The sequence below is a fragment of the Alligator sinensis genome, unplaced genomic scaffold (genome assembly GCF_000455745.1).
Source record: "Alligator sinensis unplaced genomic scaffold, ASM45574v1 scaffold1298_1, whole genome shotgun sequence".
NCBI classification, from domain to species: domain Eukaryota; kingdom Metazoa; phylum Chordata; order Crocodylia; family Alligatoridae; genus Alligator; species Alligator sinensis.
In genome coordinates this window covers 1,601,783-1,614,963 of record NW_005842192.1, presented here as the reverse complement: position 1 = coordinate 1,614,963, position 13,181 = coordinate 1,601,783, and the positions used below count along the sequence as shown (strand labels likewise).

Genomic DNA, 13,181 nt, shown 5'->3' with positions numbered 1-13,181 from the left:
TTAAAGTTTTTAAAAAAAAGTGGGGGGGGGGGGGGGTTGGTTTCAACCCAAAAATTGAAGATTTTTTTTTTTTTTAAACCAAAGCTTGGGGATTTTTAAATTTAACCCAGAGACAACCAGGATCCCTGCGTATCAGTTACCACAATTACCTCATAATTAGCCATCCTGATGAGTGATCCTAATGAACGCGGGCGAGCGAGCTCACCTGCCCCGGGTCTGGCGGCAGGCGCTGCCCAGCTGCATAGACGTTCGCCTCTAACAGCCCCCCGCTCCCCTCCCCCCGCGAGAGAATGTGGTACGTCCCGCCTCCCACCCCAACGGGTGCACAAAGCCGCCGGACTGAACCACCCCTGCCCCCGCGGGGAGCTGCTCCGACTCACCTGCGCCCACCCGGCGCCTACCACTGCAGGCAGGTAAAGCAGACACCGCGGCGTCGTCCTCCTCCTGCGCCTGCGCCCCACACGCGCTCCTATTGGCCCGCTGCGGGTCCGCCGGCGCATTCCGTCCCCCCTGCAACGCGCGACGCACTCGGGGGTTCCGGCGCCGTCGCGTTCCGCCCGGCGCCTGTTCCGGGCCAGTCACGGGGCGGGCGCGGGAAGGAGCCACCTCTTTCTTCTCTTCCCTTCTCCTCTCCGCTCCCCCAAACCGGCCTCCAACCGGCGGCGGCGGTAGCAGTGCGAGCAGCGCAGGGCGCTGGAAGGCGGAGTGTGCCGCCCTATGGCGTCCGGCTGCTCCCGAGACCAGGTGGGTGACTGGAAGGGTGCCTACGGGGTCCCCTCCCCCAACCCCAGGGGGGCCGGTGGGGGGGCTCTGAGCCTGCCTCAGTTTCCCCAGAGCCCACAAAGACCTCCCCAATTATCAGGGGGTCCCTCATTGTGCATCGGGGTGGGGGGGGGCAACAACACCGAAAACAGGTGAGATTGGGGCACACGATAAAAATAATCCACAAAAAAGGGTTTTTTTGTGAAATTTTAAGACGAATTGTTATTTATTATTGCTGTTACTTATCATCATTATTATTATTGCATAAAAATAATCCACAAAAAAGGGTTTTTTTGTGAAATTTTAAGACGAATTGTTATTTATTATTGCTGTTACTTATCATCATTATTATTATTGCATAAAAATAATCCACAAAAAAGGGTTTTTTTGTGAAATTTTAAGATGAATTGTCATTTATTATTGCTGTTACTTATCATCATCATCATTATTATTATCGCATAAAAGTAATCCACAAAAAAGGGTTTTTTTGTGAAATTTTAAGATGAATTGTCATTTATTATTGCTGTTACTTATCATCATCATTATTATTATTGCATAAAAGTAATCCACAAAAAAGGGTTTTTTTGTGAAATTTTAAGATGAATTGTCATTTATTATTGCTGTTGCTTATCATCACCCTCATTATTATTATTGCGGTTTATATATTATGATTGTTGTTGTTAATTATTTTATTTTTATGGTTATTTATGATGTATTACTATTGTTATTTGTTGTGCTGGTATTGTTATTTCTGCACACACGCCGATAGTTTCCTCCGCGGGCGCTGGCCTTTCGCTTTCCGAGCGGGGAGCCGTGGGCCGGCACCCGCGGAGGAAACTATCGGCATTAAGATCTATAACCATTAAGTTCGGAGGTCGTTAAGGAGATCAGGGGGCAGTATAAGCTTCTCCATCAAGGATGCATGCCCTCGCGTAGAGTGTCCTGCCACTGGGTCTGACCCAGTAAATGGCAGTTGTGGTGTTCTCATGGGTCATCATGCTTGCGGTTCCTTTCCAGGTACAGCGCAGGGGCCACCCACACTCAGTACCCATGGACAGCACCAGGCAGGAGCACGAGGAGAACATGAGGCAAGATGCTGGTCATCCTCCACCGCTGACACAACAGGCTTGCAGGGGACTCCTATTGCTGTGACAAGTGGGTAAATGGATCTATTCCAGATCCATTCCAGGTGGCCCTGAACCTCAAGAAGCACAGAAGAAAGTCACTAACTGTAGGGTGAGGCACAACAAGGACGGTTAAGGCCTTTCCTGCATCAACATTTTGGAACTGGACTTTATTTATCGCTTCTCGGCCTCTTGAAGGCTCAGATCAAGTATATGTTAGTCTTTACACACAGGAAAGACTTGCAGTCAGTTGTGCTGCTTCGTTAGCATCTGTGCGCATTGTCCAGTCGGCAGTTTTTTATTTAAGTGCTGGAAAAGCGACATCATCTGAATGGACAGGGCAACGTTCGCCTGTTCCACCGCCTACTTTCATGACCGCGGCAGAGCCTCTTGTGGCACGGCCTGCAAGCCCCGAGAGCACGTGGACTTCATTGAAAAGGTGGAATCATTCAACTACTCTGATTTTTTCAGGGATTATCTAATTCCCAACCATCCTTGCATATTGTCATCTAAATTCACAGAGGGCTGGGGCAGCAGGAGAAACTGGGTTACCCGGGATGGAAAACCAAATTTTGATTACCTCCTACGGACCTTTGGTAAGTTGTACTCTTAATATATTCTTAATTATTCTGAATGTAAAAATGACAAAGATTTTAGTAATTTTCCTTCCCCCTGCACCCTACTCCAGGCTTTTGAGCCCAGGAATAAAAAATGAGTCTGAAGGGTGTACTCAGATGTTCACTTGCAACAGCTGCAAATCACTGGCCTGTTGTGTCAATATGAAGATTTCAAGAGGAGGTTGGATATGCATCTAGCTGGGGTCATCTAGACCCAGCCCTCTTTCCTGCCTATGCAGGGGGTCGGACTCGATGATCTATTGAGGTCCCTTATGACCCTAACATCTATGAATCTATGAAGTAAGTCTGTTAGATAATCCTTGCCTGAAAGGGAGCAACTTTGCAATGCCAGGATGGCACTAAACACATACTAAAGTTCTTGGACATGCCTTTGCTCCCATTTTAACTGCACATAGTGTTAAGTTGAACATGTGACACCACCCTTACATACTTTAGGTTCCATCGTGTAATTCAGAGTTGTCCGATTGGCAGCCCACAATGATTTAGTGTGGCACCCGGGCTCCCGCCTGGCTGCTGCTGCTGCCTCCATTGCTCCGGCTACATCCGGGGTCTCTAGGGCAGGGCATCAGGGCAGGAGGCAAGGTGAGCTTGCTGCTTGCACAAAAGTACAAGTTGTGGGCCTGGAGGGGCCTTGCACTGCTCTGTGGTCTAGTGACAACAGCTGGGGGGGCAGGAATTGCCCGCATGGTGGTGGATGGTGGTAGCAGGGAGACTTGCATGGTTGGGGGGTCCCGAGAAGTCTGTGCAGCATGTAGCCTGCCTGGGCTGTGGGCCTGCAACCTACGCAGCATTTGGCCTCCTGGCCTCTGAAGCTAGACAGTCCTGTAATTTATGCAACTGCTTCTCTTTAAACTTGTGAATTGACCTACACACATGCTCAAGTGCTTGTCTATTTATGTGAGTAGGAGAGAATTAGGCTTCTGCTATCATGCATCTTCCTACTCTTTATCCTGCAAGAGTCATAATTTTTTCAGCAGCCCATATCTCATTCCCGGTGCTGTTTACTTGGTAAGACTTGCTGAAAGGTCACTATTGCAAGCATCGTTAGGACTTCCGCTAATCATGATATAAATAATGCTGTTGATCTCGGGGAAGTGAGGTGGATGAAACAATCCATGTCTTCATATATATTTATACAGCACCTAGCGCAGGTGCAGCTTAGATGCAAAATACAGGGGGTTTTAGATTTGCTGTCAATTGTTTTTTTCCCCCAAAATGTTTATATTTCAGGGGAGGCTGTAGTACCTGTTGCCAACTGTGAAGTCAAGGAGTACAATGCCAATCCAAAGGAGCAGATCCCTTTCAAGGAATACGTTGGCTATTGGAAAGAACACATTGCACGTAACTACTCCTCACCCCGGGGGTGCCTCTATTTGAAAGACTGGCACTTGTACAGGTAAGAGAGCACTTTGATACCCTCTACATGCCATAACACAGCAGTAAACTCCTTACTCAATTACACTACCCTCTCCTTACTGTAGGCAGTTTCATTATGTAGCAGCTGTCCACTGAAATTCTACTGCTGCACTACACTGAGGTACCACACCTCTTGGAGTTGTTCCAACCATCCTCATAGTGTGAGACACATCTTATAAAGACAGTGTCTCCTGGACACCTCCCATCTCTCTCTCTCTCTTTTTCTGTGAATACCCCAAGGGCAACTTCAGGGGTGTTACAGTGGCTATCATTTTGGCCTTTAGCTTATGGTATAAGCTTACAAGGAAAAGATACATCGGGATCATTTGTACCATTAACCATGCCTAAATGCAATAAGCACTTTTGTCCTTTCATTGAAAGAGTTAATTGTAAATCTCCTTTTTCTGTTTGCTACATCTTCCCATGGTGGATGCTCCTTTCCTCTTTCCCCAGAGACAAGGCTCCTGTTCCTCTCTCCCTCCCTGGAGGAGTGAAGAAGCAAGCCTTCGCGTGCATCCTGGGCTGCACTGGTTGTCTTGTGGCTATGTCAGGGGGCTGGTGCTCCCAGCTGGGCAGTGTTTGCTGACCTGTCAGCATGGCTCTAGGTGGAACCAGAGAGACGGGGAATACCGACCCGTCCAGCTACAGTCTGCGCGGGGCGCTTGCAGGCCAACTGACTTAGGGACCGCACCCAGAGAGTGATGGTGGATGGGTTGTTCTCGGCCTGGAGGGAGGTGGGCAGTGGGGTCCCGCAGGGTTCAGTCCTTGGACCGGTGTTATTTAATATCTTCATCACCAATTTGGACGAGGGTGTGGAGAGCACCCTCTTCAAGTTCGCAGATGATACCAAGTTATAAGGAAAGTTAACACACCAGAGGGCAGGGAGCAGATACGGGCTGACCTGGACAGGTTGAATCAATGAGCAGAACGAAATAGGATGCAATTCAACAAAGATAAATGTAAGGTACTCCACCTAGGAAGGAGGAATCCCCAGCACACCTATAGGTTGGGGGATGACCTCCTCAGCTGCTCAGATGCTGAGAGAGATCTTGGAGTCATAGTTGACTCCAAGATGAACATGAGCCAGCAGTGTAACAAGGCCATCAACAAAGCCAATCGCACCTTGTGCATTAGCAGGTGCATGACTAATAGATCAAAGGAGGTGATGCTCCCCCTCTATGCAGCACTGGTCAGGCTGCAGTTGGAATACTGTGTCCAGTTTTGGGCACCACACTTCAAGAGGGACACGGAGAATCTGGAGAGGGTTCACAGGAGCGCCACTCACATGATTAGTGGCCTCCATGAAAGACCCTATGAGGGGAGGTTGAGAGATCTGGATCTCTTCAGCCTTCACAAGAGACATCTGACAGGAGACCTTGTAGCCGCTTATAAGTTTATCAAGGGAGGACAACAGGGAATTGGTGATGCGCTATTTACCAGAGCGCCCCAGGGAGTAACTAGGAATAATGGGTGCAAACTACTGGAGAGTAGATTTAGGTTAGACATTAGGAAGACATTTTTTACAGTAAGGGTGGCCAGAATCTTGTACAGGCTTCCAAGGGAGGTGGTGCTCTCACCTAACTTGGAGGTCTTCAAGAGGAGGCTTGATAGACACCTGGCTGGGGTCATCTGACCTCGGTCCTCTTTCCTGCCAGAGACAGGAGTCGGACATGATGATCCATTGTGGTCCCTTCCGACTCTGCAGTGTATGAATCTGGACACTTTCTCCCTTCTTCAGGCTATCCACACCTCTAGTGCTCCTCTCTCCTTGCTCTAGCTTCCCTTCCTCCCTGGCTGACTCTGGCTGCCAATTCTAGTTTGCTGAAAGTGGCTGCTGTTTCTCCAGCCCTGTCTGCAGTGGCAGGGACTTCTAGGATAAGCATCTAGGCAGGGCCTTCCTGTTGGCCTGCATCTGCTTTTACAGACACGGAGGTTCTGCTTTGCTATGAAGAGCCTGTTTGGTTGTAAAAACAGCTTTTTAAGATGGCCAAGAGGCAGCAACATATTAACTGCTATAATTCTTCAGGGGCAGTCAAGACATCTGTGAACTGGCTTTGGCTTCATATACATCTGCTAGGAGGTGACTCAATTGGACAAATGACTAAGCACAGAGGCTTCTTACTGAGGGGGGACATTTGTTTTCTAAAGTACTTTTCCTTCCATGTTCTGCAACTAATGGTTGACCATCCCCCTGTTCATGTGGGTGGGCAGATAGAGGACCCGGGACTATTAATTGACTTGAAGATGACAGTAAGGTATCAGCGACCCACTTCCATAACTGGTCTAGCACCCTTACCTACTGGGAAGCTGAAATTCTGACTGAAGATTGCCTTCCTCTGAAACCCTTTGCTTTGTCTTTTTTAAGAGCTTTCCCGGAGCAGGATGTCTATACAATCCCTATCTACTTCTCTTCTGATTGGCTAAACGAATACTGGGATGCCCTAGCTGTGGATGACTATCGTTTTGTCTACATGGGACCTAAAGGGTCATGGTAAAAGTACCTTAGTTTCTCCTCATTTTTATGCACTGCTCAAAAGGTGTTATTGTTAGCATTACAGTAGCATCCAGAAATCTCCATTAGCACTGAGGACTATTGTGCTGGATGCAACACAACATAAAATAAGGCAGCTTAATCTAAGCAGAGCAGTGGCTCTCAACCAGGGTGGCACAAGATCCTTTTAAGGGTGCTGTGGCATGTTAGTACTGTTCAGTGTGCAAACAACTACATATAATTCACAAGAGAAACCCATAGGCTGTGTCCAGATGAGCGTGGACATGTAGTATGTGATGCTGGGTACCCATCTACAGTGCCACACACCACACATGCAGGCAGTTCCCATGCTGCTACCTTGCAGTCTGTGTGTGTGTGAGGGGGGGTGTTAGCCCTGGGAGATCCTGGGGTGAAAAAACCTGCACTTTAAAAAAAGAGGGGTGGTGCACATGCGCCGCCCAAAACCACGGCCTGGCTGGCCGAAGCCGTACTGCAGCTGCTGGCCAGGTTCCTGGATGCAGGAACACTACAGCTGCAGCTCTCTCAGGACCCCAGGTAAGGCTGCTGAGGCCAGGACAGTTGCTGGCCCCAGCCTCACCTACCCGACCCGAGGTAATCTGCCATGCTCCATAGTGTGAGTGGCATAGGCGTTCCCCGAAGACAAGTAGGACCGGCACAAGGTGTGCCACTGCTGCTTGTCCCCAGGGAAGCAAACGACCACGCTCATCTGGACATGGCCACAGATTTTAAATAGGAATTCAGAATATCAAAAGCATATTGATCTGTCATGGACTTTGAGTTCTTTGTCACAGAAGAACGGCTCTCTAATTTTTCTGTAGTCAAAAAATGATTGAAAGCTAAGAGCAGCATTCTCCAGCCTTGAGTCTTGCAAGGAACACCTGGAGTCAAAAAAGTTTGAGAACCACAGAAATAGAGACAAGGTCTGACAGGTGGGTATAAAGCACAAGAGGGAATGAGGTCAGAGAGAAGAAAATAAGTGCCACCAATAAGATTGCCCATCCTAGCCAAGTGTACAATTTGTGCAGTGGAAGTTCACCATAGTACCATTATGTCTTACTGGGGCTAAAAAAATGGAGAGTGAGCAGGGAAAAACCAGCAGGCTGTAGTCCTTCCATGGAAAAACCAGATGTGCCTAAGCAGAGCACAACAGAAGCTATGTAAGCTATCATCAGCAAGACTGATTTAGAATAAAAGCACACACAAAGCAGTGAGAACCTGTGCTTCACATTAGGACGTGCAGCTTTGACATATCCAGGGGAGGAAAATACAAGTGAGGATTTGTGCATTGAATATCCTAGCAGCTTGAGCAAATGCACAGAGAATGAGCAGCAGTGAAGTGCCTTTGCTTCAAGTATTGAAGCCTTTGGTGAATTGAGTCTGTAGGGCCAGCAAAAGCCTCACGAGGGAGCTGGTGAGTTGACGAAGTGCTTTGTAGGTGCAAAACAAAGTCCAGCATTGTATCGTTCACTGGTGATAAACCAGCCCTTTCCGTATTGGCTTCAACCTATATTGTAGAACCTGCTGCCCTCAAATCACCTGAGGTCTAGATTGAAAACTATTCTCAGCAGGGAGAGAGGGTGGGTATGAAGGAGAAAGGGTACTTAAACTTGGTTCTGACCAACAAAGAGGTGATAGGGGTTGCATGTCTACACTGTGCCTCCAGCGTGTCCTGGGACAAATGCTTGTAGGTACATTCTGCTCCTATTTGTCCAACTCAGTGGTGAGGCCATGTGCGTGGGAGCTGCATTGTGGGACGTGTTCCTCAGACATGACAGAGATGTGATGTAGACATCATCACTGGTTGTTGTCTTGGTAGTTTAACCGGGGTTTGGTTGCCCAGCGTTTTTAGGGCAACACTCTTGAGTTCAACTCCATCTACAAGGCTCATATGGAGTTTTGGAGATCTGTCTGAAGCCAGAAAATGCTCTTAGCTTTGAATTCAGTTACGGGTTTTGTCTCAGTTTGCTGAACCCTCTGTCTTGGCCTGCAGGACTCCGTTTCATGCAGACGTCTTCCGTTCCTACAGCTGGTCAGCCAATATCTGTGGGAAAAAGAAATGGCTGCTCTACCCTCCAGAGGAGGAGGAGTACCTTAGAGATCGCCATGGTAACTTGCCTTTTGACATCACTGCGCCTAATCTTCATGACAGCAGCATTTACCCTCGCTGTGCCCAAAGCTCCCCCCCTGTTGAAGTCATACAGGAAGCAGGAGAGATCATCTTCATCCCTAGTGGATGGCATCATCAGGTTTACAACCTGGTAAGATAACTGTGACCCTCAGCAGCCACATGCTTCCTGAAACCCTCTGAAGAGTGTCTTTAGGCAGTTAAGGCATCGCATTTGCAGAAGAGCAGCAGGTGATATGCAAGAACCAAGGGAAATGCACTCACCATGTAGTTAAATTAGCCCATGCTGAGCTCCATAGCTGTGTCCAGACAAGCTCGGTCACCTGGTACGTGGCGCTGGTGCACATACTGCGCGTTCAGCTGTTCTCCTCACTGCAAGGGAGCAGTGCAGGGGTTGGGGGGAGGTGTGACCCCTGGATATCCAGGGGTCAAAACCACATAAAGAAAAAGTGGAGCAGCACACGTGGGGGCAGTGCGTGCTGCTCAAAACAGAGCCTGGCCGGCCAGAGCCACACTCCAGCGGCCAGCCAGGCTCCAAGCAGCAGGATCACCACTGCTGCAGCCCCATGAGGCCCCCAGGACCCTATCTAAGGCTGCTGGGGCCAGCTTCCTCGATACCACCCTGGGACCCAGGGTAACCTGCTGCGCGCCAGAGGGCAAATGGCACAGGCGTTCCCTGGGGACAAGTAGTGGCAGCACAAGATGTCCCACTGCTATTTGTTCCTGGGTAGCCAAATATCCACACTTGTGTGGATGCGGCCCATGCGACCATAGCTGGAAGACTTCTGGTATCTCGGCTACCTTGGGTATCGCTATACTACACTGACAAAGTAGATTGCCTGTCAAAGCTCATGCCTTTCTGAATCAATTAGACTATAAAGTGCCACCCTGCCCTGCCTTCTTCCTTGAGGAATGTAGTCTAGATATATCCTGACTTACACTGCCCTGGAGTTTTGCAAACATCATCACATTAGCTAACTTAAACCACACTTCCCTTTTTAATACATAGATTTACAGCAAAACACAATTGGTTGTGGTTGTGTTCAGGAAGGAGGAAGAAATAATGCGAATAGTGTCAGAGAAGAAGACTGAGCAGGGGGAAATGTGGGCAGGAGGATTTCAACGAAGAGATGGGCTTTGAAGATGAACGAGTCACTTTGACATTACAGGGGCCATTCCACTCACTGAGGGAGGGATGGCGGGTGGGGTTTCACGTGTTTGCATTCTGCGCGTACACACACTCACAGGCTGAGGTTAATAATTAGTTACATTCACAATGTCTTGCAGGAGGATACCATTTCCATTAATCACAACTGGGTGAATGGCTGCAACGTAGCTATCATGTGGTGCTTCCTGCAGGATGAATTGGCAGCTGTCCAACGGGAAATTAGTGAATGGAGAGAGACTATGGATGATTGGCACCTACAATGTCAGGTATAACAGCTGGTCAAGTGATGAACGCCACTTTGCATGGTCCATATCAGTTTTAAGACAGATGGGGCCTTATGCTGGTCCTTATTCGGAGGTTTATGCTTGTTTCCAAGCTGGGAAACAGCATGAGCAAGTCGGTTAGATGGTCAGAGACTTGTGCAAGCACATGTGTGTTGCATCATTCATTTCAGAATAGGGGACTACAGAGCTGAAGTTTTGTGTGTTGATCCTTGCCCGCCAATCCAATTTCTAGACCTTTTCATTACTATTTAAGTCAGGTTTCATAAAAGGCAGTCAGTGATACATTTCCCTGCTTGAAATCTATTGCCCTTGGGAACAGTAAAGCTGATGTTATAGAACCCTAGGCAGGACGATTGCTTGAATACGATGTTAAAATCCCTTGAGATCCAATGAAGTGTGCTGCTTAAGACCAGTTTAGAAGCAATGGCTGCAGCAGCTCTTACTTTTGGAAATGCTGCTTTGAGAAAGAATAACTGTAATTGAGTGATATTCTCTATCCAAAGCTCCAAAAACCTTTATGAAACAGCCTGTAAAGGTGGAGGAAGTCTTATTTAAGGAAATTATTCTGCAGCTGGCAGAGAGCAGCTCCAGCAAATGAACACGTACAACAGAATGGAAACAAGCCGGCAGCACTGCAGCAATTGATTGTGGCATTTGGGAATAATCAAATTTCCTATCCATGACGATACATTTTACTATTACTAGGCAGCAGGAAACCACAAGAGAAAGGCTTAAATGTGGTTACCATAAATATTTTAGCCACTTACTGCCTTGATAAGGGCGGGTTTGTTTTCACTCTTGCGCTAGTTAAAAAGGAGGCATTTAAGCTTAGCGTGGCTTGTTCCTTAGGTAATCATGAAAAGCTGCACGGGCATAGACTACAAAGAGTTCTACAACTTCCTGAAGGTGATTGCAGAGAACAGGATTTCAGCCTTGAAAAGTGTCATGGATGACGAAGCTTTAGCAAAGAACAGCCCCAAAGCTGCCATCTCCACTCTAGGAATGCTGCACTCAGTGTTTGACTTAAAGAGGACTGTGGAAGTGCTAACTTCTTTGAGCGCTAATGAGGATTTCAAGAAACTGGACCTCAAGTCTCTTTCCCCACCTCCGGAGGCATTACTTCACCACTTGAAAGCAGCCATAGACACCGCCCTGTTATAGTTTCCTATTTTATTCAGCTATTTGTAAAATGCACCTGTTGCAACAGAGGCACGCAGGGGAAGTAGGAAATACCTGTATTTACAGCTATTACAGTTTAAGCACAATAAGCCTTAATGGATATTAGGGAAAGGGAGTATATTAGGATACAAGGCACACTATACGTACTCCCAGGAAGGTAAGGAAGTCCATAGGATCAGACTCCGTTAACGCAGGATAGAAGTGGCTCAACTGAACATTCAAGGACAAATGGTTGCCTTCCTGCTTTGTATTCCTAGCTTAGGGTCACGGGTCCTTAAAATTTGCCATCTACACTGTTCATCCATTTGAGTCATGCACACATGAAGATATACTCTCTAACTTGTCCACACCATTCAAAGCATGCATGTTTTAGCCAGTGAAGGTTGCTTCTCTGGGCTTTAATCAACTAAAAAGCAGCGAGTTTAAAAAAAAAAGCGGGGGGGGTTTAGAAAACTAAGCAAAGACAGTTCATCATGGCTGGCTGTATGCAGCCTTAGCTTATTTTCTAGTGGAGGAGGAATGGTTTTAAACAAGCTGATAGGAAATTCTGCATGATTTCAGAGCACAAACCACGAATTTGGTGCTACCACATTAAAATGTCTGCATGGCACTGAGAACAAGCATTTTCAATAAAACTGAAAAGCATCCTTATTGCTGTTAGCAGTTTGCACCTAAAGAGTTGGTGTGAAAATCTAGTTGCAACCAGTGTTTCTGTGAACATACTCCAGTCTTAGGGATTAGTTTTTAAATTATTGATCAAAACTTCCTCAGTCTTTGCCATAGGTGGCCACTGATGCTGCTATGTTTCTAAAACTGCACATTAAAATATTTAAATACCTTGGCTAAAATCTCATTCTTTTAAGAACCTTCCTTCAAATCTGAATTGTATACGTGGTTTAATCAGTATCTTGCAGTTGAAGTTGTACACGTAATAGAAAACAAACCTACCCCCAGTATTATTGTCTTCAGTGAAAAGCACTGGGAAAGCAGCATAGAGAGATCATATTAAGTTTGCGTTAATTATAAAAGATGACTAAATTGCTAGCTGACTTAAGAGAGTATTCTGGCTGGCTGTTTCTTTGGACTGGATAATGGTCAGGTTTTGAGCACTCAGGACATTAAAGTTCATAACTATTATTCAACTAATTTTACTTTCCCCATAAAGCAAAAACTTACTATGCCCATCCTTACCCACCCTAGCAGTGGTATGAGAGTTCACCTGGTCTAAAAGGAGTCTGTCCCAGCGGTGGGATTCCCTGGATTTCAGTGCAGTTCCTCTTGACAAAACAATGGGATGAAAACAGATGCTGGCCCATTCAACACAGTCTCTCAACATGCCAGAAGTGCTTTACATACCAAGTACTTGAGCTCAGAAACCAAGGCATATATTTGCCTTTGGTTATAGGGTCCAGTCTTCAAACAGTTCAGCAAAGTGCACAGCAGTAGGAGACCCTAACAGTACGTTAAACAGGGTGACTCAACCCAACAGCGTTCTTTTGCTAGGGGTAGACACGTGTTTGAAATCAGACCACAGCATGGTCTTCCTTAACTTCCTTGCAAGAATGAAAGCATACATTCCAAGTAGGTGTTGAAAACAAGGAAATGTAGAACTAGAGATATCCTGGGGATTGTTATTGACAGCATTTTACATGATTTGCCAACTGAATATACTGGAGTGTTTCAATTATCACAGCCTTGGACCCACCGTCAGAGACATGTTCAGCTCCTTGTCAGGTACAGGATTCAAACCTACCTCTCCAGCAGACACTGCAGTTTGAACACAGCACTTTGACGACTTGTACATCCTCCCAGGCAGCTGTGCTGTCTGCCTCTTGCATCTCTACTCTGCAGTTGACAGCATGAAGGATCCACAGATGAAAAGCCTCTGTTGTCTTGCACTGCAACTGTTTTTTTTGTTGTTTTTTTTTTTTTTTGGGGGGGGGGGGGGGGTTCCAGGTGAAAAACGCGTTAAT

The 13,181-nt window shown here is 47.0% G+C and overlaps 2 protein-coding genes across 9 annotated transcripts in view; one reads left to right on the top strand and one right to left on the bottom strand.

The window, feature by feature from the left end:
- Positions 1-481, bottom strand: part of SNAP47 (synaptosome associated protein 47) — a 40,891-nt gene extending 40,410 nt beyond the window's left edge. For 6 of the 7 annotated variants that reach the window (XR_003094710.1, XR_003094711.1, XR_003094709.1 and 3 more), the window contains exon 1: positions 381-481. The gene's annotated coding sequence lies outside the window, so the exon portion shown is untranslated. Of the gene's footprint in view, positions 1-149; positions 305-380 lie in introns of those variants that run through there. The other variant, XM_025207365.1, reaches the window with a different exon arrangement.
- Positions 482-557: 76 nt separating this feature from the next.
- JMJD4 (jumonji domain containing 4) lies at positions 558-12,043 on the top strand. 2 transcript variants are annotated; one of them, XM_006026423.3, is made up of 7 exons: positions 558-744; positions 1,780-2,482; positions 3,755-3,920; positions 6,306-6,431; positions 8,443-8,710; positions 9,865-10,011; positions 10,879-12,043. In XM_006026423.3, the coding sequence occupies exons 2-7, from the start codon at positions 2,218-2,220 to the stop codon at positions 11,188-11,190; spliced, it is 1,284 nt and encodes a 427-aa protein (XP_006026485.1). In that variant the 5' UTR covers positions 558-744; positions 1,780-2,217; the 3' UTR covers positions 11,191-12,043. The 2 variants fall into 2 exon arrangements, with proteins under 2 accessions (XP_006026485.1, XP_025063144.1); XM_025207359.1 differs by lacking the exon at positions 558-744 and adding an exon at positions 760-914.
- The last annotated feature ends 1,138 nt before the right edge of the window (positions 12,044-13,181 follow it).